The sequence below is a fragment of the Schistocerca serialis genome, chromosome 1 (genome assembly GCF_023864345.2).
Source record: "Schistocerca serialis cubense isolate TAMUIC-IGC-003099 chromosome 1, iqSchSeri2.2, whole genome shotgun sequence".
NCBI lineage: Eukaryota > Metazoa > Arthropoda > Insecta > Orthoptera > Acrididae > Schistocerca > Schistocerca serialis.
Genome location: NC_064638.1, coordinates 581,428,694 through 581,453,869, shown reverse-complemented (window position 1 = coordinate 581,453,869; position 25,176 = coordinate 581,428,694). Strand labels below are relative to the sequence as shown.

Genomic DNA, 25,176 nt, shown 5'->3' with positions numbered 1-25,176 from the left:
AAGTGTACAGTGAACATGTATTAGAAAAATTGGTAAGAAAACATTACGTTCCAACAATGCAAGAAAAGCTGTCAAACTAAAATACAGTGGGCATTTTATCCCTACTTTTTAGATGACAAAAGCTTATTGTTTTTTTGCGTAATGAAGACAGTCTGTTGTATGACACATAGTTGTGCCATCATCTCATAAACATCAAATCAGCAGGTGTTGCAATGCGCTGTCGCTCCAAATAACGTAGCGTAAGGTCAAGGGCTTCTGCTGTGTCACTGTATGGCACCAGCTCTCCTGTGTCACTTTCAGCCTCATTGTCACTTCCGTCACAGCAGTCCACTTCTTCCTGGTCTTGAACCACAGCAGCAACTATATCAGCATCATTAAGATTCTCCACACATGCCCCATCCACTCATGTACGTCTCCTTCACTAGCTTCTTCACATCCAGGGATTATCTGTATCATATTCAAGAGATGTCCACAGTTTCCTCCACGATTTTCTCGAGTGTTTTCTGAAATATTCAGCCATGCTTCAGTGGCCCAATAAACAACATCTTTCACATTGGTCTTTTTTTATTTTGTCCACTAAAGGAATGCTGTCATCTTGGATCAGCATTCTTAAAAATTGTTTTCTGTAAATTAGTTTTAATGTTTGCAGTACACCCTGGTCCATCGGCTGTAGAAGTAGTGTAACATTTGGTGGCAAAAACATCGGCACAATTTCTCATCACATAATTTGTCAGTGCTGGGGTGAGATGGCACGTTATCAGTCAAAAGGATTGCACGGGGAGACAAATGATTTTCCTTAGAAAACCATCAAACAGAGAGAACAAACTGGCCGTGAAACCATTCTTTGAACAGCTTACAATCCCTCCATGTTCTTTTCTGGTTGCAATAATGTACAGGCATGGACTTCCATGTTGCAGTTTTTAAAAGCAGATTTGCCAATCAGCACGCTAATAAAGTCACACAATCTTTGCACATTTTAAAACCAGGAGCATGGTCTACTGCTTTTGGTGCCAGGCTTTTTGTTGGCAATGCCCTAAAATTAAGGCCAGTCTTGTCAGCGTTACAAATTTGTTGGGGGAATACTTTCCCTCTCTTATCATTTTTTCAAACTCACCCAAGTATTCCTTCGCTGCATCACGGACAGAAGAAAGCGTCTCTCCAGTAATTGTTAGCTGATGGATTCCGTGACGTTTTTTGAATCTGTCCAACCAACTTGTACTCTCACTAAAAGACTCGTCACCATTCATTAACTTATTCAGGTAAACAGTCTTCTCCTGAACCAGTGCTCCATTCAAAGGAGGTCCCCTTTCCCTTTCCTGCGTAAACCACAGGAAAAGAGCTTCATCCACTTTATCGTACTGGGACTGTTTCAGAGTCTGCCGAATTTCGAGTGTTTTTCCCGGAGACATTGTACAAGACTGTTAAAGCTTCACTCGGTTCTTCTTCCAATCACAAATGGTTGCACTACCAGCTCCCAGTTCCTCAAAGCAATCAGTTTTTCTTTGCAAGTTAACGTTGTATGTTTCCGTTTACTCATGATGAAAATATGTACACCACTACACCTGAACGAATACAATACAACTGTTATATGCCAGCGATTGATAAGTAACATAACCAAGCACTTTGCGAGCCAACTGGCAGTCCAGTGACCTCAGACACTACAAAGGTCTCAACAATGCACAACATCAAGGGCAGGGAGTGAGAGGGAGCCATTGTTCCTACACTTGTTCCCATTTGTTACCATGGTGTACCTACTTATCTGCTTGGTATATTTGATTCTAGAAACTTGTCACCGTAATTCCGGCTAATCCGAACACGGTCCGGTCCCAATTAGTTCAGATTAATGGGATTGTACTGTACAGATCAAATTATAATTTCATATCTTATTCTTCTTTTGTGATTATGATCTGCATTGGTAAGAAAAGAGTAATTGAATTTTATTTGTGGTATGTTTTGCTGTTTTGTGTCATGGATTTACAAGGAACACACATTATTGTATTTTGTTTGAGCAGTGTGCTTTTCCAATGTGTATCTGGTTGAGACTGTTTTTTAGTTCCAACTGCTCTCAGTCAGTTGTACACAGTCAGTTCTCTGTTTACATCCTTAGTCTGCAAGTGACTAATGCACATTTCAGAGAAATTAATTTGTTTTTGGGTAGGTTTCACCTTGAGGAAATACAATTTTTTCTTCTTTTCACCCTGACCATGTTTCACAGAGGTTGCAGAATCTTAAGTTCTCGTAACCACATGTCTGAGAGTAGTGCCATTACATTCTCAGTTAATACTGTACCAGTACCAGCAAAACATTGCACTTGAAAGTTCGCATTATGTCACTTTAGGTTGGCTGTACTGCAATATCAATGTTGCAACAGGAGCCTCTGTATACATAGCAGACAATATGATTTTATGTTCCATCTCCTAAATGTAAGCTATTGAGCAATGACGGTATATGTAAGATTTATTTTTTGACTTGCTACGATAATGACAGCAAATAAATAATGGAATAATTAGTAGATACAATAATAGTGAAACACATGCTTTTGATAATGGAGGAAAGAAATACAGAAAATAAACATTTGATAATGACCGATATATTGAAAACAATACGGTAAATAGTTTGCAAAATAAACACTAACTGAGATTGTAACTTCTCGCTCTATGTTTTATAGTGACAATGCCACAATAAATAACTGATATTCATAGGTTTCCACTCACCACTATATGACGACGATGGTGCAATCCCATCTAACTCCTCATTGTCATTGTAATAGGAATCAGTGCCAAAACCGCCTTTATAGTCGTTATCACAAACACAAATCGAATTGATGTGTTTGGGAGCAATTTTGTGCAAGAATTTGCTTTGAGCCTTAACAATATTAGACATATCCAACAGGACTTTGAATTTCTCTAGCACTTTGTAATATAGATCTGTACTTCTCACCATACTGTTTGGTGATGTTTTCCTGCCCCTGAAAAGTTCGTTACCATAGGTACTCTTTCCTGCTGTAGTAAGCATAAATATGCCTGCAAACTGCACCAGTCTTAAAAGAATCTTAAGTGGGTGACAGTATCATATCCACCCGGCTCAGAATCTCAACGGTTCACATCCACATCTTTCAACTTTTGAAATAACACTCCATTGCTTACTACTGTTTTTGTTCCAATTTCAAGAGCCTTTGATGTTCGTTCCACAACATTATCGGCAGGAACTGATGGCTGTCCATGAATACTTGCGTAATCTTTCTCCTTCTCTGAAAACTCGCGAGTTCTCTGTGGTAACTTCAATGCATCGCTTTCTAGCGGCATACCTTGACGCAAAAGATTGTCAGGTATGCAAACGAAGTTTTTCTTGAGTATCAGAATTTCTAAACCACAGCGAAACATATCGCAGTCAACACAAGCACACAGTAGACGCCATGCTTAATGCATGTTGTTTTTGTTCACATAAAACAAAGCCGGCAACATGGGAGCTTTGACATTACGACTGGCAGCGATTACCACACTGGGATTGGTGCATGCCCCACACCCAGTGCCTCGTTCATCACTTGTTTAGCTGTTAAGCTGCCAACTTGAAACGCATATGTCAATTGCAAAGTTTCAGTGGCCTGGGTATGGTTCTTGAATTTCCTTGACACAATCCCTGAGTCAAACAAACCAGGGACAAATGTGCTGCCCTTTGTATAGGTTCAGTGTCTCGTGTTGATATTATTTGGTATGGGTCCCAACGCTTCAGCAATATTCTAGGATGAGTTGCACAAGTGTTTTGCAAGTAATTGCCTTTGTAGGCTGACTGCATCGTCCTAGTAGAAGTCTGCCACTTGCTTTACCTAAGTTTAGCCTATGTGATCATTCAATTTGTTATACCCAAAAAAGTTATAGCCAGATATGTCTCTGATTTAATGCGTTTCCAGTTTCAGTCATTGGTACTATAGTCACAGGGTACTAGTATTCTGCAACTGGGTAAGTGCACAGTGGTAGGTTTCTGTGCTTATAAAGCAAGTTGCCAGTTTTCATACAACTTTGAAATCGTTGCTAGATCTAGCTAAATATTTCTAGAGCCTAATTCAAATAGTACTTAATTTTAGATAACTGCATCATCTCCATAAAGTTCGAGGTTACTGTTAGTGTAACCTGCGAGGTCATTAATGTACAACGGGGACAGCAAGGGCAGCAATACACTTCCCTGTGAGACACTTGTTACTTTTACATCTGTTCATTACTCTCCATCGAAAGTTACTTGCTGTTTTCTCAGTGTCAGGAAATCTTCAATCCAGTTACAAACTTTGTTTCATACTCCATTGATTGCACTTTCTTTCTGAGTGATGTACTTTTTTTGAAGCCAAGTAATACTGCATTTCCTTGATCCTCATGTTCTGTAAGACAGTGCACACTCATGATTGTTAATGAGCACCCATACAGTTTTCTTATTATTGCCATGTTAGTTGTAGAGGAAGCATCAGTCATCATTATGACTGCTAAAATTACTAGTTTTTTCTGGGTTTGCTAAGTTAATTTTGTTTTCAAATATTGAGTACTTAGAACATGAATTTTTTTCTAGATTAAAACAGTTTTCTTTGTGTATTTACTGTTATCTGTTACTTTCATTTATTTCTTAATTTTGTCATTTACATCTTAGATCTATGGACTGGTTTTCTTTTGTAGAGGATGTGATTCATTACTATAACTCTCTCCCCTGTTTCGTTGTGTGTGGTATCTTGTGTGGCTACTATTGTCACTTTTTTTGTTGCAACTTTATCCCCTTTCCTTTTTTTTTACAATATTTGTTAGTAAAGAAGTGAGAGAGCCACAAGACAATGCATTTAGTTTACATCTAACAACTTTCTTGGCTTATGCTGCTGACAAAACTTTCTGAGGCTTCCATCCAAGTGACTGTGTTGAAATTCTGCAGCATTTTAATGAGCGTGACTTGCGACATCTCGCAGCATTTTGATGAGTGCCATAAAATCAGATTAACAGTAAAATATACAAAATGCGACAATAACATAAAGAAATCAATGCAACAGTTTCAAAAAACACACAGTAAGAGGAAAACACTGTAACTGGTATCGTAACATTGGTTGAGCTATACTGTTCAACTTGAAAGACCAATACTAGTGGAAAAACTCTTAAAACAGATTGCACTACAAAGTGCCATGTGACAAACATGGAGGGAAAAAAAAGATGTGCCTACATATTCAGTTGACCCAAATAGCTCAATTTAAAAATAGTGTTACCCGTACAGGAACCCTAAAATATGTAGCACAGCAACAAGCCAAAAGGTGAGGCCAATACACATAATGAGCCAAACGGTGAGAGCAATACACATAATGAAAGCACGAAAATTAACAGAAAGCAGTATCAAAAACATCAGTTAACTTGTCTACAATACCATGGAACCAAAACTTGCTCATATAACTAATATCGAAAAGCTAACTTTGCTGTTGTGGGTAAAGCAACTCCTTGATACCTAACAATCACAATCCAAAGTAATTATCAGAAATGTAACCCAAAATTTCATTTAAAAAATTAAATGAACACTTGTTTCAGTACACAAGAAACACAAAGTTAGGCGTATAAAGATACATACCATACATACACAGTAAGAAATTACAACCACAAATATATACTTACTAACCAGTGCCAGCCAACACATCAATCTAATGATAGCAAAAATAATGTGTCATCAACACAGTCTCTCAAATAGCAAGCCTAGACTTCTCAAAACAGGAATTCCTCCAGATAGAACTCCACACATTCTCTTACCAGCAACACCACACACTCTGGCCCAAGGTCTGTGGTGCAACTTTGGTCAATCCCATACCTTCTCCTCAAAAGTACCACTTCACGAACTTGGCAATTAAATTCCGTATAGCTATAGGAATTTAATTGTCCTCAATATCTCATCCCCATATGTGGCATGCAGCAACATACTCGTGAACTTCGTTGTGATATCCTTGATTAAGAAAAAATGATATGTGAAATTAAATATCCGACCATAAGCAATTCACCACACTAATATTCCAAATGGTAAAATGAGTCTAATGTCCACAACTGTCAACATCAAAGTAACTCACTAAAAATCTGCCACAAACACTTCCACTATAATTATCACAAAGAGGATTCAAGGCGTCTGGTATCACTAAAAACACACTCAAACAGTTTAGAAAGACAAATGTCGTACACTAGAGAGTGCTGCTGCATACATGAGCCATTTCAAATACATATGCCACTTCGATGTCACACAATGTAGTTACACTATGGGTCAAAGCAAATGAGTGTTATTGATCAATCGAGTTGACACTATTGTTTCTCCTGTGAATGAAGAGTAACTTCTGTGTCGATGATTAATGTTACATGTTGTCTGCTAACAATGGGGAAACAAGCCAAAATTTCCTGTGGTGCAAAGATGTACAAGCAGTTCAAACTGCTGTGCATTCGCACCAGAACTAAATTACAGATTATCACATTCTGTGAAATGTCCGCAAATTTTTTTAACTCTACAGGTACCTTTTCCTAAAGTGATTGGCTGTTATTTCTCTTACATTGGCTGTTGCCTTATAACTGTATGATTTGTTTCATTTTTCTATTTAACTGTAGGCCTGTTTGGTTTGTCAACTGATCATTTTTGTGCAGAAAGTGGAAGCTTTGGTCTCAAACACTCAAAATATTACTGTTTTTATCAGTTGTACTTAATCTTTTTTGCTCATATGTGATACAAGCATAAAAGCTTTCACAGAATGAAAAACTCTATCAGAGGAGTTAGCTGTGGGGATTAAGGATTTAATGTTGTAATGCGAGATATTGTTTGTAATTATTATGCTGTGTGTTATGCATGCTGAGAGTTTCAGTGCAAGTACCTTATTTTAAAATAATGAAACCATTGTTTTACACCATCAGTGCTGTGTATGTCGGTGCCTTCAATATTTCAACTGTTATTTAATTTTCTTGTTCCCTTCATCAGTATTATTTCATTGAGCTAATCCAGATGTAAATCATTGGTTGTATTTGTATGAATGTCACCCCCCCCCCCCCCCCACACACACACACACAAATTTAAAAAAAAAATTTAAAAATCAGAAATTACACTGTAAAAGTTAAAACTCTGTTTCACAGGTAAAAATGGCGTTGCGAACTTCTGGTCACTTGCTTCTTGGAGTAGTTCGAATTTATTCACGCAAGGCAAAATATTTGCTTGCTGACTGCAATGAAGCTTTTGTGAAAATAAAGATGGCATTCCGCCCTGGGATGGTGGATCTACCTGAAGAACATCGCGAGGCTGCTGTGAATGCCATTACATTACCTGAAGTTTTCCATGACTTTGACACTGCAATGCCTGAGTTGAAGTAAGTTTTGTATTGCATAATTCTCTTTACAATTTCTTGTTATTTTTTCCTTTTTTAATGTTATTTACTTATTTTAAGTTAGTGGTGCCATATCTAGATATTACTGACTGAGAATTATTTATAATTTGAGTTCGTCCTTTTAGATGGTATAGCTTTCATTTTTGTGTATGTTGGTGAGTTGTGATATTTCTTCTCTACTGTCATAATGATATTAGACAGCAACATGAGGCAAGCACAGTTGTACATAGGTGTGTAGCTGTCTAGATAGCATTTGAAAATTGGTCAGTACTTCCAGCTGCTGAAAGTCTTTTGAATACTTATGACCGGGAGCCTCTGTATAAACCAAGGAGGTTAAAATAAAGGGAGATGGTGTTACCTATGTTTTTAAGACCAAGACAAGAGTTCCTTCATTGAAACCCTATGTGAAACTTGCCCTCTCTACTTAGAGCCTAGTTCTTCTTATGCAGGGTCATTATCACGATTCAAATGAATATTTTGCTGATTGAGGCGAGTTTGGCTGCTTAAGAAGCTTGATTTTTTCCCCCTTTATTGCATGTGTGCTTCACACACGCTATACAACTTTTTCTTGATATGAATACCATGCCCGCGAAGTGGTGTCTCTCGATTGAGGCAAACATCTTTTGGCAATGATAGAAAATAAACAGATGTATAAAATAACAAAATTAGCAGTTTATATCAAGTTTGTGATACACAGAAATTACTACTACTTTCTGGAACAGCAGTTCCCAAAAGTAAAGAAAAGTCTTCCAACATAATTAGCACAGAACAGGATAATCATGTATGAATGAAAAAGAGCTGTAAACATTAAAATCAAATATACAAGATGTGGACAGCTGCTGTGACACCAGCTGCCAACAGCAAAGGAAAATAAGTTCAACATCAAATTCTGCCAAATAAATAGGTATCATACACTGAAACATTAAAATCATTTATTATAAATCAAAGTGCAAATAGCATTCTGTATGTACGAGACAAACAGTGAAAAAATGCAAGTTTCTGATGCGAACACATGATATGAAAGTTCAATCAAATTGAGCTTCACAGGAATGCTCTCAGCATATTGCTACATTTGATGGGTGTGCTGTATTTCATCACAATGCTTTTATGCACCAGCTTTTCCTTGCACAGTCCTTCGTGAACCTACATATTATATGGAACCGGGGACCTAAAAACGACGGAGAGGCTTCGTCCCTGCTGTAGCCTCAGTGGTTCACAACCCCGCAACAGGCTACAGCAGTCCACTCACCCAACCACTGTCCCACACTAATCCCAGGTTTATTGTGCAGTTCGGCCCCCAGTGGAGCCCCCCCTCCACCTCCCACAGGAACATCTCACACCATACGAGTGTAACCCCAATGTTTGCGTGGTAGAGTAATTACGGTGTATGCATACGTCAAGAAAGTGTTTGCGCAGCAATCACTGACATAGTGTAAATGTGGCAGAATAAGGGGAACCAGACCACATTCGCCGAGACAGATGGAAACTCTTAAAACCAACCAAAGACTGGCCGGCACACTGGACCTCTACACTAATCCGCCAGGTGGCTTCGTGCCGGGGACTGGCACGCCTTCCTGCCCAGAAAGCAGTGTGTTAAACCGCACGGCTAACCGGGCGGACAACCTACACATCTTTAAGCATCAAAGTTTTTGAAGTCAGTTGTTGAAAACATTGAAGTGAGTAGTCCATATTTGAACCGAAAGTATTATTTTAGCTAAAGCATTTACTGGTAGAAAGTAACAGCAGGCATTTCGCTTCCGTTTGTGCATCCTTAGATAAAGCAAGTAATCATTTCTACACAGATTTACATTTTTATTTCAGTGAATGACACTATACAATATGTGTGTGCTACTCACAGTGTTTTGGTCTCCACAGTATGATGGAGTGCAGGGCTTTATGTTAATGGGACTAGAACAGCCCGTATATTCTAACCTTCTTGGTGTAAACTTAAAAGTTGATGGGTGTCTCTTTGCTGGGACACTGAGAGCAACTTGCTAAAATACATTTTGACCATAAACTGATGATTTGCCACCAGCAGAAAGTATGTTTGTTGTGTTGCAGTGTTTTACCTGAGTTTCTAGTACACTGTACGCCTCCGTAGCGTTTCCGCCTATCACGCAGGGGGCCCGGGTTTGATTCCCGGCAGGAGACTGGGTGTTGTGTGTGTGTCATTTTCATCATCATTGACCCGCAAGTCGCCAAAGTGGCGTCAGCTAAAAAGGACTTGTGACATGGCTGCCGAACTCCTCCGCATGAGGCCTCCCGGTCAACAATGCCATACGCTCATTATTTCAGTACACTGAAATAATCTATATCTACATAATACCCCACCAGCCAATGTATGGTGTATTTTGGAGGGTATCTCATATCATTGCTTGTGATTTCCTTTCCTCTTCCACTTGCAAAATGAGCAAGGGAAAGGCAACTGTTTATACGCATCTGAAGGAGCCCTAATTTCTCTTATCTTCGTGGACCTTTTGTGAAATGTTTCTCGACAGCAGGAGAATCATTCGCAGTGTTTCAAATGCCACTTCTCTGAATTTTCTCAGTAACATTTCATGAAAAAAATATTGTATTCACTTCAGGGATTACCATTTGAGTTCACAAAGCGTATCCACGATACATGCATGTTGACTGAACCTACCTGTAACAAATCTTCCAACACACCTCTGAAACTGAAACTATACTCAAGAATGGGTTGCACTAGTGTCCTATAAACAGGCTCTGAATTGCTTTGAGAGTTTCCTTTAATCTGACCTGGTGGGAATCCCAGGCACTCAAACTAACTCAAGAATGGGTTGCACTAGTGTCCTATAAACAGTTTCTATTGTAGATGAGCTGCACTTCCGTAAAATTCACCCTATAAATTGAAGCCGACCAAGTGCCTTCCATGCTACCATCCTCAAAGTGCTCATCCCATTCACATTGCTTCACAAAGTTACACCTAGGTATGTGACTGAGTTGACTGTGTCAAGCAGCACCCTAGTAATGCTGTATTTGGACATTATGGGATTGTTCTTCCTACCCATAAGCCTTAATTAAATTTTTCTGCATTTAGAGTGAGCTGTTATTCATAACGCCAACTAGAAGTCATTTCATATTCTTCTCCTGTCATTTTAAATGATAACACTTTCCCTAGCACCATAGTGTCATCAGAAAATAGCCACAGATTGCTGCTCACCCTCTTTCAAGTCATTTACGTGTCTAGAGAATGAAAGCGGTCCTACCACGTGTCCCTGGGTCACTACTGATGATATACATATCTCTGGGCACTTGCTGCTGAGGAAAACATACTGAATTTTGTTACTTAAGAAGTCTTCAAGCTACCCCCATTTCTGGGAACCTAATCCATATGCTCTGAGACCTTCGCTAACAGCCTGCAGTATGGCACCGTGTCAAACACTTTCCAGAAATCTAGGAATATCAAATCTGCCTCCTGCCCTTCACCCATAGTTTGCAGTACGTCATGTGAGAAGGGGCAAGCTGAGTTTCACACTGGTGGTGCTTTCCAAAGCCATTCTTATTTTGTGGACAGAAGCTTTTCCATCTCAATGTAATTTATTATATGCAAACTCAGATATGTTCAACAATTCTACAGCAAACCGATGTTAAGGATTTTGGTATGTAATTTTTTGGGTCCATTCTTTTACCCTTCCTATATAAGTACACTTTTTCCACTCCCTTGGAACTTTGCACTGGGTGAGGGATTCGCGATAAATGCAAGCTAAGTAAGGGGCCAATGACGTAGAATACTCTTTTGTAAAACTGAATTGGGATTCTATCTGGACCTGCCAACTTCGCTGTTTTCAACTTTTACAGTTGGTTCTCAAATCTGGGGCACCTATTATTATGCCCACCATATTATGCTTGTGTGGGGGTCAAGCAACAGTATGTTGTATGATCCTCCTTGGTGAATGATTTCTTAAATGTGACATTTAAAACTTGTAACCACCTCCCCCCAGTCTTCTGTTGCTACACCACACTGGTCAATGGGTGACTGTATAGCAGCCTAAGACCCACTTAGCAATTTTGCATAGAAACAAAATTTTCTGTGGTTCTAGGCAAGATCTTTTGCTAAGGTATGATTGTGGAAGATGTTGTATGCATCACACATTGATCTTTTAATCTGCTTCTCCTCAATACTTCTCCGGAGTGTGAGTTACAGTCAATTTAAACTTTGCCTATAATTCCTCTACGCCCCTTATGTAGGACTAACTGTTGTACATTAACCCAGATAGTCCTGAATTATTATTTTTTTTTTCTTTTCAAAATTGATTTGTATCTTATCTACATTCATTCACAAGTTTGTAAGGAAGAAGTAAAAACAATTTTGAGTATTTATTTTTATTTAGTATTTCCAAAAATGAGCATCCTTCCGGAAGGACGTCAGGACAATAAGGGAACATGTTTTTAAAGCATATGACATTGCACAATCAACTTGTTTCGGTTTTCATACTTTCAAATAAACATAAATAAATTTGAATTATAGGCTAAAACAGCTAATAAATACAAAAAACAAAGAAAATAACCTATACACATATTTTATGCACTAGTATGATAAGACAAAAAGCAACAAACATGAAGTGGTTCGTCACATTTTATGCGCATAGTAGTAGTTTTTTTGTGGCAACTTTGACATTTCAGCTGCTTCTTTTTTTTTTGTTACCTCATCCGTTGGTAATACAGCAACATAATGTTCTCTTCCATCAAATCTAGGATCTAGTTTTGCCCTCTTATTAGGATGTCCTCTGCTGGTAGTGACTCTTTTGTGACTTTCAAGAATTGCAGTGCCAATTCGACGACGAAATGTCAGATGATCTATGGGTTCTTCGTTGTGCTTGTAAAGATCCCAGGCACTTTGCTCTGCAATGTCTATAAAATGTTCAATGATCGGGAAATACCACTTTTTCCCTCTTATAGAGCATCTATATAGGGATACATTTTGGTCAGCTCGATCTATGCCTCCCATATGAGTATTGTAGGAGTGTAATAAGTTAGGTTGAGGCACGCTAATCCTTTTCTTTTGTTCCCTGGAAAGTCTTGCTACAGAGCGTAGTGGTTGCACTCTGTCAAAGTTGGTGGCTACAGTAACAAAATTGTTATCATTCCAACGTACAATGGAAATCCCGCATGCTGAGTCAGAACAAACTTCATATGATCCTCTATTTTCTTTTATCATTTTTTCTACAGGTGATAGAGTACAATTCTTAACTCTGTTTCCTCTTATTGTTCCTGTTGCTTCCACGCCCCCCTCTTTTAGGTCATGTAGTAGTTCAATGCTGGTGAAGAGGTTATCAAAGTGTATTCGATATGGAACATGTGGAAGTAACTGGTCAACATAAGTCATTACCACACCGTGCCCCATACCTTTCATTTCATAATCCTTACTACACGTGCCAGCTCCTTGGTAGGGTTCGAGCCAAATAATATATCCAGCACTTGTGCCTCCACACCAAAATTTGAACCCGTATCGGATTGGTTTCCCTTTTATGAATTGTTTGCACCCGTGACTTCCGAAGTATGGGACCATCGATTCATCGACAGAATGATGCCGCACGTGAGGTGCAGATTGTTTGAATCTATCATTCAGCATACACAGTAATGGGCGGATTTTCCCAAAACAGTCTGATTTATCTAAATTGTCATTGTTGCATACATGCAAGTTGGAAAAGATGAAGTCAAATCGCTCTCTGGACATGGCATTTGTTACGAGGTCGTTGTGACTGCCTTTATCTGATTGCCAGTACATCTTTCTGCGTGACACTGTTACATATCCACTTAGCAGAAGTATTGCAATAAACACCAACATCTCATCTTCTGAACAATCACCTAGTCTATTTCTCTTGGCTGTGTACTGATTTGTGTAAGTGACCATCATGAGAAGCACTTCGTTATCAAAAAACTTGGAAATATTCAAGTGGTGTTTGCCCTTTCTTCATTCCAACTGTGAACATTAGAGGCCATACAGGTGTTGGATTAACTATTTCACCACTTTTCCAGTCATATTTCTTGAGGTTTAGAACTTTATTCTTCAATAGCCTTGCTGGTTTGTTTGTGGTTGTTGTTGTTACTGTTGCTGTTTTTGTACTGCTCGAGGGTCATGGAACAACATCAGAGGTGAAGGATTGTTTCCTTGTTGCATTCACAGCATTACCATTGGTAAAAATGGCCATATCACAAAGCACAGTAGCATTGAGCTGACTTGCTGGTAATTTATCTACACTTGTGTTTTCTTCAGCACCCGAATCTTCATCTGTTATGTCATCAGTTGAATTTAGAGGAGGGTGTAATGTTACATTCACATCAGTGTTAGGTATTTCCTCATCTTTTGTTTCTAACATGTCCAAAAGTTCCATCAGTGTACATCGTTTTCTGTGAATACAAAATGACGACATATTACCCTGACGTCCTTCTGGAAGGACAGTTGAAAACATTATTGAATTACAACTGACGAAAACTTTCAATCGTAATATGAACCCATAAATAATATAGGTTAATTCTTTAAGATATTATATGACAAGTTTCAGAATTATTGACGCAATATGAAAGAAAATATACATACCCATCGATGACAAGGTCAGTCAGTTCGTCCATGGTAAAATCAGCCTTATTTTCAAGACACAGTTTCTCACTTACTATGAATGACACCATCAAACTGACTGTCGCAGCGTGCAACTGACTCTGCCTACTTCATATAACAATGCGTCACAGTCTGTTGCAACAGTGCGTTATTCGCAAAAATAAATAATTTCAACAGTGAGTGACATCGTCCTTCCAGAAGGACGTCAGGGTTATCTGGGTTAATTGTCTTAAATGGGATGCTAACAACTGCTTATCTGCTCTAACAAATATACCCTTCTAGCCTTGTTGGTGTTTTTTTAAGTGACCATCGTTGCTGTCTCGTAATCATCACTAATCTGTTTCTCAGTATTGACATAGTCTATAAGATGAGGCCTGCTTGTAACTAAAATGTCTGAAATATTTCCTTGCATATGGGCATATTGTGCTAGCTCCTCAAGACTGTTTTTGGAAAACATGTTCAAAGCTACTTCACAAGACTGTATGTGCCACAAGCATTGAACTTGTACTTGTCCCAATCTCGAATCGCTAGGTTAAAGTCACCACCATCTAATATTGCATGATCTGTATATTTCCATGTTACTGAGTGTAGGCTCACTTTGAATTATTCTAAAACCGTCACTGTGAAATTGGCTGGCCCATAGAAATATCCGCTTGGTCACTTGTGTTCAAGGAATATTCTTCACTGCCATATATGCACTGCAAATCAGAAAAAGTTCTCTTAATCACCTTAAGCTGGCCTCTCCACAAATCAGACTTGTGTGAGCTGGCTTGTACTCATGTGTCAGCAGTTAGCAACCAGCACCTGCTCGCAATAACTAATGGTGGAGGGAGGGATTGAAGCGTGGTAGTTCAGCAAGAGAAACTGTTTCCAATGTGAGCCCAATTCTACAGTCACTAATGGAATTCTCTGGGGAGATGTATGACTCCACAGTGGCTCATTAATGCATTTCATGGCAAATTTATTTTCCAATGACGTGAAACTTACATCTCTCTTAATATTCCTATGAAGTGAAGAACTTTGGGCAGCTAAGTACAAAATATGATATTGCCTACAACCGATGCCGTCTGATGTTGATTGCCTTTTTCGAAAGAAATTTAAATTGACAACTAGTATTTCATTACAAATATTATTCAAACATAAAAACACAGGAAACCAATGAATACTGCTTATTTGTATTTTTGCTAAAACATCAATGTCTGTTGCCACTTTCTGAGCACTGCTAATTCAAAGATAGTCTTAAAGTTGATTTATGTCAGTGAACTTCTGTGGCAGATTCCTTTCTCTTCAGTTTGGAAAAAGGTGGTCACACAAGTATGTAGATCCCAACATTACATAATCATAGCTGCAAAAAGTCATGGAAATTTGTGTTGAGGAAAAGTCTTATAAAATTCTAACAGATTTCGTTGTTGTGAAACTTACCATGCTGCTGCTTGTCGCATTATAAGCTCCAAGTGTCACTTAAGTTTCCACATTCTCAACATCAACTGAAAAGGGAAATGAAAATACATGAAAGTTGTCATTTAACTTCTAAAAATCCTAGAAACAGAATTCATATTTGTGGAAAAGATCGATGAGCATATTTTAATTCTGCTCCCGTTGTTAAAGATGACATCTTAGAGAAATGATTAGTCCCATTTCCTAGCTGCCCATTCCACAAAGAAAGTTGCGTCTTGAATCCTTGGATGCAATCATACTCCTGTCTTTTAATGTGTTTTTACTATGCAATGATAAATTCAAGACATTCATGCAATTCGTGTTGTCATGGGGGAAGAGTAAATCTGCTATCCAAAGTTCATTTTTCAGGTCTGTGACAGGCTTACCAAGTCATACCCATAATTTTACCTATTTCGCCCCAAAGCTCAAAAAATCTCTCATACTTTGAATCAACCAGTGTATTTCACTGTGATGTGGCACATCACCACAACTACTTTCTATATCTTCCAATAGGGCTTTGAGCTGCCGATGTACGAGTCACCACAAATGTCAGTTCTCTTTTGTTCATACTCTTACTGCATAAATTCTTTATATATTTCAAAAATCCCTTGTGGAATGGGTAACTATTTTAGTGTTTCCCGTAAATGTGTCAAGAATCAGTCCTTAAGCAAAATGGTGCTATGCTTTGATAGTCTGAAAAGCAAGTTGCTCGAATTGGACATACATTTGTTGAATGTTCATCCTAGGTGGAGGAAATAATTTCATAGTGAAAATATTGTGGAAAATTATTCAGACATATTTGTCTCTCTCACATGATTATGAATACTTTGGTCGCATCGTCTATGTTTTCTTTAGTTTTTGCACCTCTGATGCTTGCTCTTTGCCTTCCAGATGTTGATAATGTTGTACATGGATGGTATTGTAATGTTGTTTTAAACTGACTTTTTTTTGTTGTATTTAGAACCTTGAAGCACTGGCATTCCAAGACATCATTTCATACCATAAACATATAGGCATCCTGCTCCGCCACATTGTAAAATGCTGTTGGCATGTCTGACGTTCACTTTGAAGTTCCTAATCTGCTCATCCTCCTACTTTTCACCAATTTAAAAACAATTATTCTCTGCTTCAGGCATTACACCTTACACATTTGCATCTAAGGCTATGCGAAATGTAACAATGGTGAATCCTCAGAAAACAACACTTTGTTTGCACTTAACACCTTATCATGGTGTCTGACCACCCTATTTCATTATGAGTGTTCAATTCCCAGGCGACGAGCAAAGTACAGCCCTCTTGCTTGCCTAGCCATTCCGTAAACAAGTCTGACATACACGTTCATGGATGTACGTTGATGTTGGAGAATTATATATTCACTTAAATGTTAATAATTTTGTAGCATATTACCTACAAGTGTACATTTTTACAGACTGAAATAAAGGTCTTCATGTTTCACTACAGCTGTGTTGTGCATCACCAAGAGGGTTTTAGTTGTAATAACTCTTAAAGCTCAATGTATTCTCATATGGTGTGAACAAACTGAGTGTATTTTATTAACTCACATACAGAATTGTTTAAGCTTTTATATAGTAACTACAGGTACCACAGGAAAACAAATAATGAACTAAAGTCACGTAATGAGGTTTCCTCAGTGGTGAAATAGTTTCACACATAGGAATTTGTAGATTCGAATCTCGCCAGGCGCAGCGATGTTTTTTGTTTTTGAATCTTTATTTTTATTCAGTTAATTGATTTAAATGTATTTTTTTATTTCAATTCCTTTGGCACATAATTTTAATCATAATATCAACTTCTTCATTTACTCTCATTTTTGTTCCTATCATCTTTTTTTCCATCTTTATTCATATATTTTTAATTAATTTTATGCATTAATTTAACTTCTTCCTCGTCTCTCTCTCTCTCTCTCTCCCTCCTCCTCCTCCCCCTCCCCCCCCCCCCCCCCCCCACACACACATTATTATTATTATTGTGCTCATTATATCTATTTTTCATTTTGTTTGAATTTTGTTTTACGCAAAAACCCTTCTTTCATTTAAATCATCATCTGCATTATTTTGTCCATAATTCAGTAGGCATTTGGGTTATGTTTTAAATGTTTATGTGATCATTACCATGAAAAAAAAAATTGCACAAATGTAAAATACAGTTTTCATACCACTGCACAGTCAGTATAAATAGATTATGTGGTCTTTTGTTTTTTAACTGATAGGTAGGAATTTTCAAATAATTGAATATTATAATAGGTAAATGTAATTAAATTCCAATTGGAAAAAGAATGGTATGGACAAAAAATGGAAAAAGTTTGTATGATGATTAAAATAATGTGACAAAGGAATAGAAAGAAATGAAACGTTATATTAAAACCAATTAACTGAATAAAGATGATCAGTCATTTCGATAAAGATTTAAAAATAAAAAGAATTACTGCACCTGATAAAGTTCGAACCCCACAATCTCTTACATGTGAAGCTACTGTCCTATCCATTAAACCACACAACCAGACTATTTGATGAAACTTTTATAACACTATTGACTGCCACACAAATCCATTCCCCTCTCCTGTCGGTAACTTGCAAATGTGGGCCAACCAGAGTGACTGGCAGCAGTGTGTGATACCTGGGATCTTAACCTACATAACCGTGTAAATGGTATCGAAAAGTTGATCCATCTGCTTCTTAGATGAGGTGTTGTAATAGTGGGCTGCCTCACAGATATAGCTTGAAAGAAAGAAATCAGTTAAGCAACAACATGAGACAGTTGGAAACAAAGATGATTTTATGTTTTGGAATTGAATGATGTGTAAAAGGAAGAAAGAAAGTAATACAACTTGTAAAAAGACAAAATATTCATAATCTGCTAGCCGGTACTTTTATTGAGTACTTGCTTTCCTACTACTGTAGGCACTCTTTCATATGATAGTTTCTGATTTACATGTCATGGTTGTTGCATATGTATTAATTTCTTTAACTTCTGTTTCTTACATTGTTAATTTAAATATATTAAAAAATTTTTATGTACTATACAGCTTTAGCCAGTATGTGCAGAGCAAAGTTGTGTTGATGAGAAAGACTCGTGTTGGAAAGTTGCTCCTAAAGGACAGATAATTTGAGGTCGGTACCAAAGGCGGCCAAGTCCGATCAACCCCCTCCCAACCTGACAGCGATATGTTCTTATAGCATTTTTTGCGCTGAGTCAGACAGTAGCCTCACAGAGTGTCAAAAATTCAAAAAATTGCTTTAGAAAGCTGTTAGAAAGCGCAGCTTTGCTTCAAAAGTGGCCAATTCCTAGCAAGTATTTGAAAAGTGGCCCATTTCATCAGTAGCAAATCATAACTTAAGACTTTGTATGTGGCACCCATCTTGTTCTCTTTGCTTGCATACTGTGTGTGTGCTTTTGTTAAATCTTGAATTGGTTTTTTCTTCCGAAAATGGAAATTAATGCATCAGATGTTCTTCCAAACAAGACACACGAAAGAAATGTAAATGTATGCAACTTATTAAGTATGTCTTTTTCATTCAAGTGCAACCAGTAGTAAGATTCATGTTAATGCAATGTTTTTCCTTCCTGTATTTTGTTTTTATTTTATATTGACTGTCAATAGGGTCATTCTTAAAACAAAAGCACATGAGACATAAATTGTTAACTATTTACTTAAAAATTATAGCAAAAACTAATGTAAGAAGTATGTGGATACAGTCTGGTTTAGATTCAGAAGGGGTCAGATCCAGTAGTTAGGTTCAAAACTGGGCAAGTCCAGCTTTTAACCCATTTTCATAAGGCAACTATTGATTTTTGCCCCGTTTTCGAATGGGCCTATTTTGGACCACGCTTGTCCGAAGGAACAGACACCATATCCATTTAAGTACATAGTTCTGGCAATACCGCCCATGACCTTCCTCTTCTGTGTGGATGCACACGTATTACCCGAAGTCTTACAGGACTTGGTAAGAATGTCTTCCACGAGTAATGAGTGTGTTGGGTAGGGACACTACGAATGTAGTGTGTGGACATATAAGGTGAGAATATGGGTCTCACGGGAGGCGGGTGCAAGGTAGTCCCTGCAGTCGCACTGCCCTCGGTGGCTGAGATGGATAGAGCGTTTGCCATGTAAGCAGGAGATCTTGGGTTCGAGTCCCTGTCGGGGCACACATTTTCACTCGTCCCCATTGATATGTATCAACACCTGTCAGCAGCTGAAGTTGTTAATATATAATTCTAATTTAGTTCTAGACAGCTGCAGGTCATCAATGGTGTCTGTTCTTTTAGACATGTCCGAAAGGACGGACACTATATCTATATAAGTATATAATTATGAAGGTGGTTGGCTGATATTTATAGAGTATTGCTCCTAGGGTGCAGATGATAGAGAAAAATATAGAAGAGTCAAAGGTCAGCACATTTTATCCAGGGGTCATTTAAGTAAGTGTGAAAAGTTGATGGAAATGCTCATCAAATTCCAGTGGAATATGCTACACAGAAAAATGTTGTTCATTATCATGTGGTTTACTTTTAAGATTGAAAGAAAAAGTGTTTGTAGAAAAATTATCCAGCATATTTATTCCTCCAATATATATCTCGTGGAAAAACCATGAAGGTAAAGGTAGTGAAAATACTCTAAAAGGATTTTTGTACACATTCTGCTGCGACAAATTTATGTTCTGATCAAGTTGTTTCCATTTGTTAGTAAGGTGGATATGTACTAGATTTATGTACAGTTGTGTATGTAGGTGTTAATTCATAGCCTTTACTGTTATATCAGTGTTCCATTAGAAGCAGTAATTTATTTATTTATTGCAGTGATGTTGACATAGAGGCTCAGTTTAGTTTGAATCAGTCACGAGCTGAGGAGATCACCATGCGAGAAGATTATGGGAGTATTACCTTGGTGGCCAGTGATGAAGGATTTGGTGACATGGGATTTGACGCTGAACCACCAGAGTTAATGAGAAACGTTCCTAGTCTCGAACCATCTCTGGATCAGGTCTGTGGCAATGGAAGAAACAGCCATTTACATAAAATAATAGCATTATTTTTGAGATTTTAAATTGCCCATTCATTTGTTAATCAGTAAATTCAGAATGATAAGTCCACTCAGCCATTAACTTCTGCTTTTATGCGTAATTGTTCAACAAAATGCAAAATGTTTTGTTATACTACCTACATTTAGTTTAGTGAAGATACCATGAAATGAATTTTTTTGTGTCATCCACCTTCTCACAGGAACCACATTAGACAGTTAATTGAATGGGCTTTCTCACAAAGTAAAGTAAAACTGCAACAACTTTATGGTTGATTTAATCACCACTGGCCTGGTCCTGTTGTAGATGATATGCCCTTGCCTTCCTCCAACCTTTGTGCTGTCGTACCCAGCCACTTATAGTAGGAGCCATGGTTTATTGCAGACTCCAAAACACAATGCAGTTTACTGTTTTTCACATTTTCAAATGTTGCCAAAGGCAAAAGATGTAATAAGCGACAAATAAAGAAATCCCAGAAGTGACCAGGGATTGAACCAATGAGCTTTGGATCCATAGTCTGGCACTTTACCACTGATTGAGCCACCAAGACAAAAATAAAAAGAATTTTGTAGACTGAGTAAAATGTTCATATAATACACCATGTCTAAGGGATCAATTCAGAATGAAGTGCAATTTTGGCAAATGGTGAAACACTTAACTTTACCCCCCCCCCCCCCCCCCCTCACCCTGCCTTTTCCCATGTGAGGTGGAGTTAGCTTTGATAGTATCAACATCATTAGCCAAAACTAATAGAGATAATGACGAAATATAATCTCATAGAAGGCACACAGACTGGGGGAAATCCATTGTCCATTTGAGGATTATCTTTACGACCTCAGATAATTTCAGAGAAAATGTAAACACATTGGAGAAAATACAAGTCACTTACCTTAATTCTTTAACTATATTGCATTCTTAATGTCAGCAGAGAAGTAATGGATACTTGTCTTAAACTTTAAAGCCTTTAATCTGGCGGTTCACTCGTCAAGCTGTTAGTAAGCATTATATTTAGCAGTGTGTTATTTTTGAAACTTGTTTCTTATTTAATATGCTGACGCTGGCAATTACAATTAGTGTAAATACTTTTAAAAGAATTTACTGCTTGAGTCTATTTTTATTGATAAGTTGTTATACTTTTTGCAGTTTGACAGCTTTTGTTGTCAGGGTAATTGTTGACATGGAGATATTTACTGTAGTAGTATTTTTAGCTAAACATTTAAATCACAGCTTTTGTGATCTGTCTTTATTGAACAGAAATAGTTTTCATAATATATAAGCATCTCTTGGTAGATCAAGCACAAGGGGCATAAATGAAAAGGCTGGGGATTTCTTTCTGTGTCACAAAGTAATAGTGTAGGAATCTTTGTTTGTTCAAGCTCACGGTGATCAATAATGTTTTGATGTAAGCTTATGTGTTACATCTGTACAACAATGTTACAGTCTGTGATAATTTCCCAATGCTTGTGTATCATCTTTTGTACATTGCCCATAACAGTTGCGATTATATTTTCAGGCAAATTTGTTGTTCAGTGATGGTCCTCCAGTGGAACATTTACCAATGGAAAAAGAAAAAGAACCACAACCTTCAACATCAGCTGGCCAGATTGAAGCCCCAATTAGAGATGACGGTTTTGGCAGAGATCTTGGGCAAGATATAATTGGTATAGTTTCATTTATTTTTACCATGTGTATTAGTTATGTAATTTGCTTAATGTTTGTGAGAAGTGAATGCTGAAAATGAAGATATTGAAATTTTGGTTTTCTGTTGTAAACAATTTAGCTGATTAGTTACGAAAAAAGTATGTTTAATCTTAGGAAAAGAGAGAATCTTTGATTCATCACATCTTATTGAGACTACAGATTCTTCAGAATTATTCAAAATTTTTGTGTTTCAGATCATAAACCATTTTTAGGCACAAGTTATTTTGTGTTATTCAGTAGTATTAGTATCACTCAAGTTCATCAGTGTTGCACGTTGTTGTGCATTGAATTGTGTTGGCTCTTCCAAGCATTAAGTTCACGATGCAATCATTCAATCAATCTTAATCCATATACAAGAAGCAATGGGTGACTGATAAACATACATACAAGATGCTAATGATTAGAGCTTAGTGCTTGATCTTGGGATTGTCTGAGCAATTACTTCTGAAGAAAAATAACAGCTGCAATCATGTCTTGTATATGTGTACAGTGACTGATTGTTAAGTCATATCACATATTGTATTTTATCCAGGCTTTTACATTATTGCATTACCACAGTTAAATGCAAGCCAGAACAAAAACCAATATATTATCACAGTTATACTTTCCAAGGTAGCACAGGAGCCATTCAGTATCAGTACTATCCACTAGTTTGTAAGATGCATTTGTTCATTACAGTTTTCAGAAAATGTTTGTCTGTAATGAGTGGTAAGACCCCTTAGTCACATTTGTGAGGACAGTGGTTCGAATCACTGTTTGACCTTCCATATTTCTGTATTCTTTGATTCCCCTAAATTGGTTTGCCAAATAGTGGGATGGTTCCAAGGAAAGTGACAAGCCAATTTCTGTCCCCAGTCTGAGTGCGCTCTTATCTAAGGCTTTAGCCTACAACTGGGTATTATCCGCTATTATTTATGACACGACTTTAAACTTTTTAGTGAAATGAAGCATGTGATTTGTTTTTTTGCTTTGCTGCAGCTGGTGGGCTTTTTGAAGGAGGCCTGTTTGATGAGGCACCCATGCCTGCAGAAGTCCCTGCAGTTGAGACAAGTTCATTGCAGCCACCGGAAGAGCCTCCGAAGCCACCAGAGGTTGCTGCGCCTCAAGATAGTGATGACGACATGGGTGACCACTTTGGAGGACCCCCTTCAGTGGGTGGCCGCAGGTAAGACCTTAATTATATCCTGAAGTTCTCTTATTGAACATTCTTGTTATTTTGGTGTAAAATCATTGTACCACAAGCTGAAAGTAATTATTGCAGTCTTGGAAACTCTGTGCACACACGGCAGCATCATAGTGATAATCACGAAGCAGTACTTGATTGGAAGCCATCCAGTATGCACGTAGACAGAAGAAAGCAGGCATTGTTTGCTTATTTTTTTTATGAACACATTAAGAAGTGCAACAGGAAGTTTTGGATTCACCCAATGTTAAGTTCACAGCTGATGAAAAGAACATTTGTGACACTGTCTATAGATTTAATAGAAGATTACACTACAGTCCTTATTTTGAGCCAGCCGGAGTGGCCGTGCGGTTCTGGGCGCTACAGTCTGGAGCCGAGCGACCGCTACGGTCGCAGGTTCGAATCCTGCCTCGGGCATGGATGTGTGTGATGTCCTTAGGTTAGTTAGGTTTAATTAGTTCTAAGTTCTAGGTGACTAATGACCTCAGAAGTTGAGTCACATAGTGCTCAGAGCCATTTGAACCTTATTTTGAAATAATGTACAATCTTTTATGAATTAACAGTAAAGCAACAGCAGTAATGCTGACAGTTCTTCTTTCCTAATTATCTGAGTAGTGGCTGTACACAGATTGATCTGTATTAACCCTCCGGGGGGGGGGGGGGCCACAGGTCTTTTTGTGGGTATGTGTGTCGCACACACGGGGCCCTGCGTTATTGCCACCGCTCTTCCTTTCCAGGCTGTTTTCTCATCCTCATATCCCCCCCTTCCCATCCTAGCTGCTCCCACTCTGCCTCCTCTTTCTCCCTTGGTCTCTCCCTTTATGACAAGCCTGGCTATTCCCTCAGTACTGCTGTGTATGATCTTATCTTGCTTTTTCCATTCTCCCTGTTTTTTAAAAAATCTTTTTCTGATCACCCTTGGGAGTTTGGCCTCCCTTTCAAAATTGTTTCCATAGTGTGAGCCATTTGGGGAAGAACTCCCAGCCTAGCATCTTTGGCATAGGTTCCTCTCCTGTCCCCTTCTTCCTCACCTTAGCTCCGACCCCCCCCCCCCTCCCCCCCCTTTTCCCCTGCCCCGGCCACCTGCTAGGTCACCAGCATGGTACACAATAGCTAGCCCATGTGGTGGGGCTGTTATGTAGCCTTCTGACAACACAGGGATCACACTTCTTGTACCTGAGCTGTCACTGTCCCGTGTATGCCTAGAAGTCTTTTTTTGTAGAAGACATTGAAGATAAGTTTGGGGAAGTAGCCTCCCTTAGTAAGAAGTGATCTGGTTCCCGGCTGATCAGAACCTCTTCTGCCAGTCAGTAAGCTTCTTTGTGGTTGTGAGCACTTAGGAGACATCAAGGTGAGCATTATTCCTCACGATTCCTTAAATATGACACAGGCCTTTGTTTTCCAGAAGGACCTCCTCTTCCAATCTGATGCGGAATTTCGAACTAATCAGGCACGGTGCAGCATTTATTTCGTCCAGTGAATCCAGATAGGTCCTAAAGACAATTGTATTGGTACCGGTACTTTCATCCTAGCTTTTGAGGGGGGTACCCTTCCGGAAAAAGTCAACGTTTTGGTTTACTATTGCGATATGAATCCCTATATCCCACCTCCCATGTGCTGTTGCTGGTGTCTCTGTTTTAGTCTCATATCTTCATGAATGAGGTGACTCCTATTTGCGGCAGCTGCAGCCACTCTCATTGTGGGGAGTCCTTGCACACCACCGCCCAAGTGTGTGAACTGTTGCAGTCCATATTCTCCTCGCCCACCAGATTGCCCAATCTATAAAAAGGAAAAGAAGATTGAGGAGGCCTGACAGAGGTTTGACCATCTCCACCTGGTATCTTCGAATGTCTGCCTTTGCTTCTGTTGCACACTT

General features: G+C 38.4%; 1 protein-coding gene across 2 annotated transcripts in view; it reads left to right on the top strand.

Moving 5' to 3' along the window:
* LOC126476861 (double-strand-break repair protein rad21 homolog) overlaps nucleotides 1–25,176 on the top strand; it is a 64,757-nt gene that overhangs the window by 1,506 nt on the left and 38,075 nt on the right. For both annotated transcript variants that reach the window (XM_050103576.1, XM_050103575.1), the window contains exons 3-6: nucleotides 7,113–7,342; nucleotides 20,196–20,379; nucleotides 21,930–22,077; nucleotides 23,096–23,282. In XM_050103576.1, coding sequence (XP_049959533.1) covers nucleotides 7,113–7,342; nucleotides 20,196–20,379; nucleotides 21,930–22,077; nucleotides 23,096–23,282 — 749 coding nt within the window. The remainder of the gene's footprint in view (nucleotides 1–7,112; nucleotides 7,343–20,195; nucleotides 20,380–21,929; nucleotides 22,078–23,095; nucleotides 23,283–25,176) is intronic.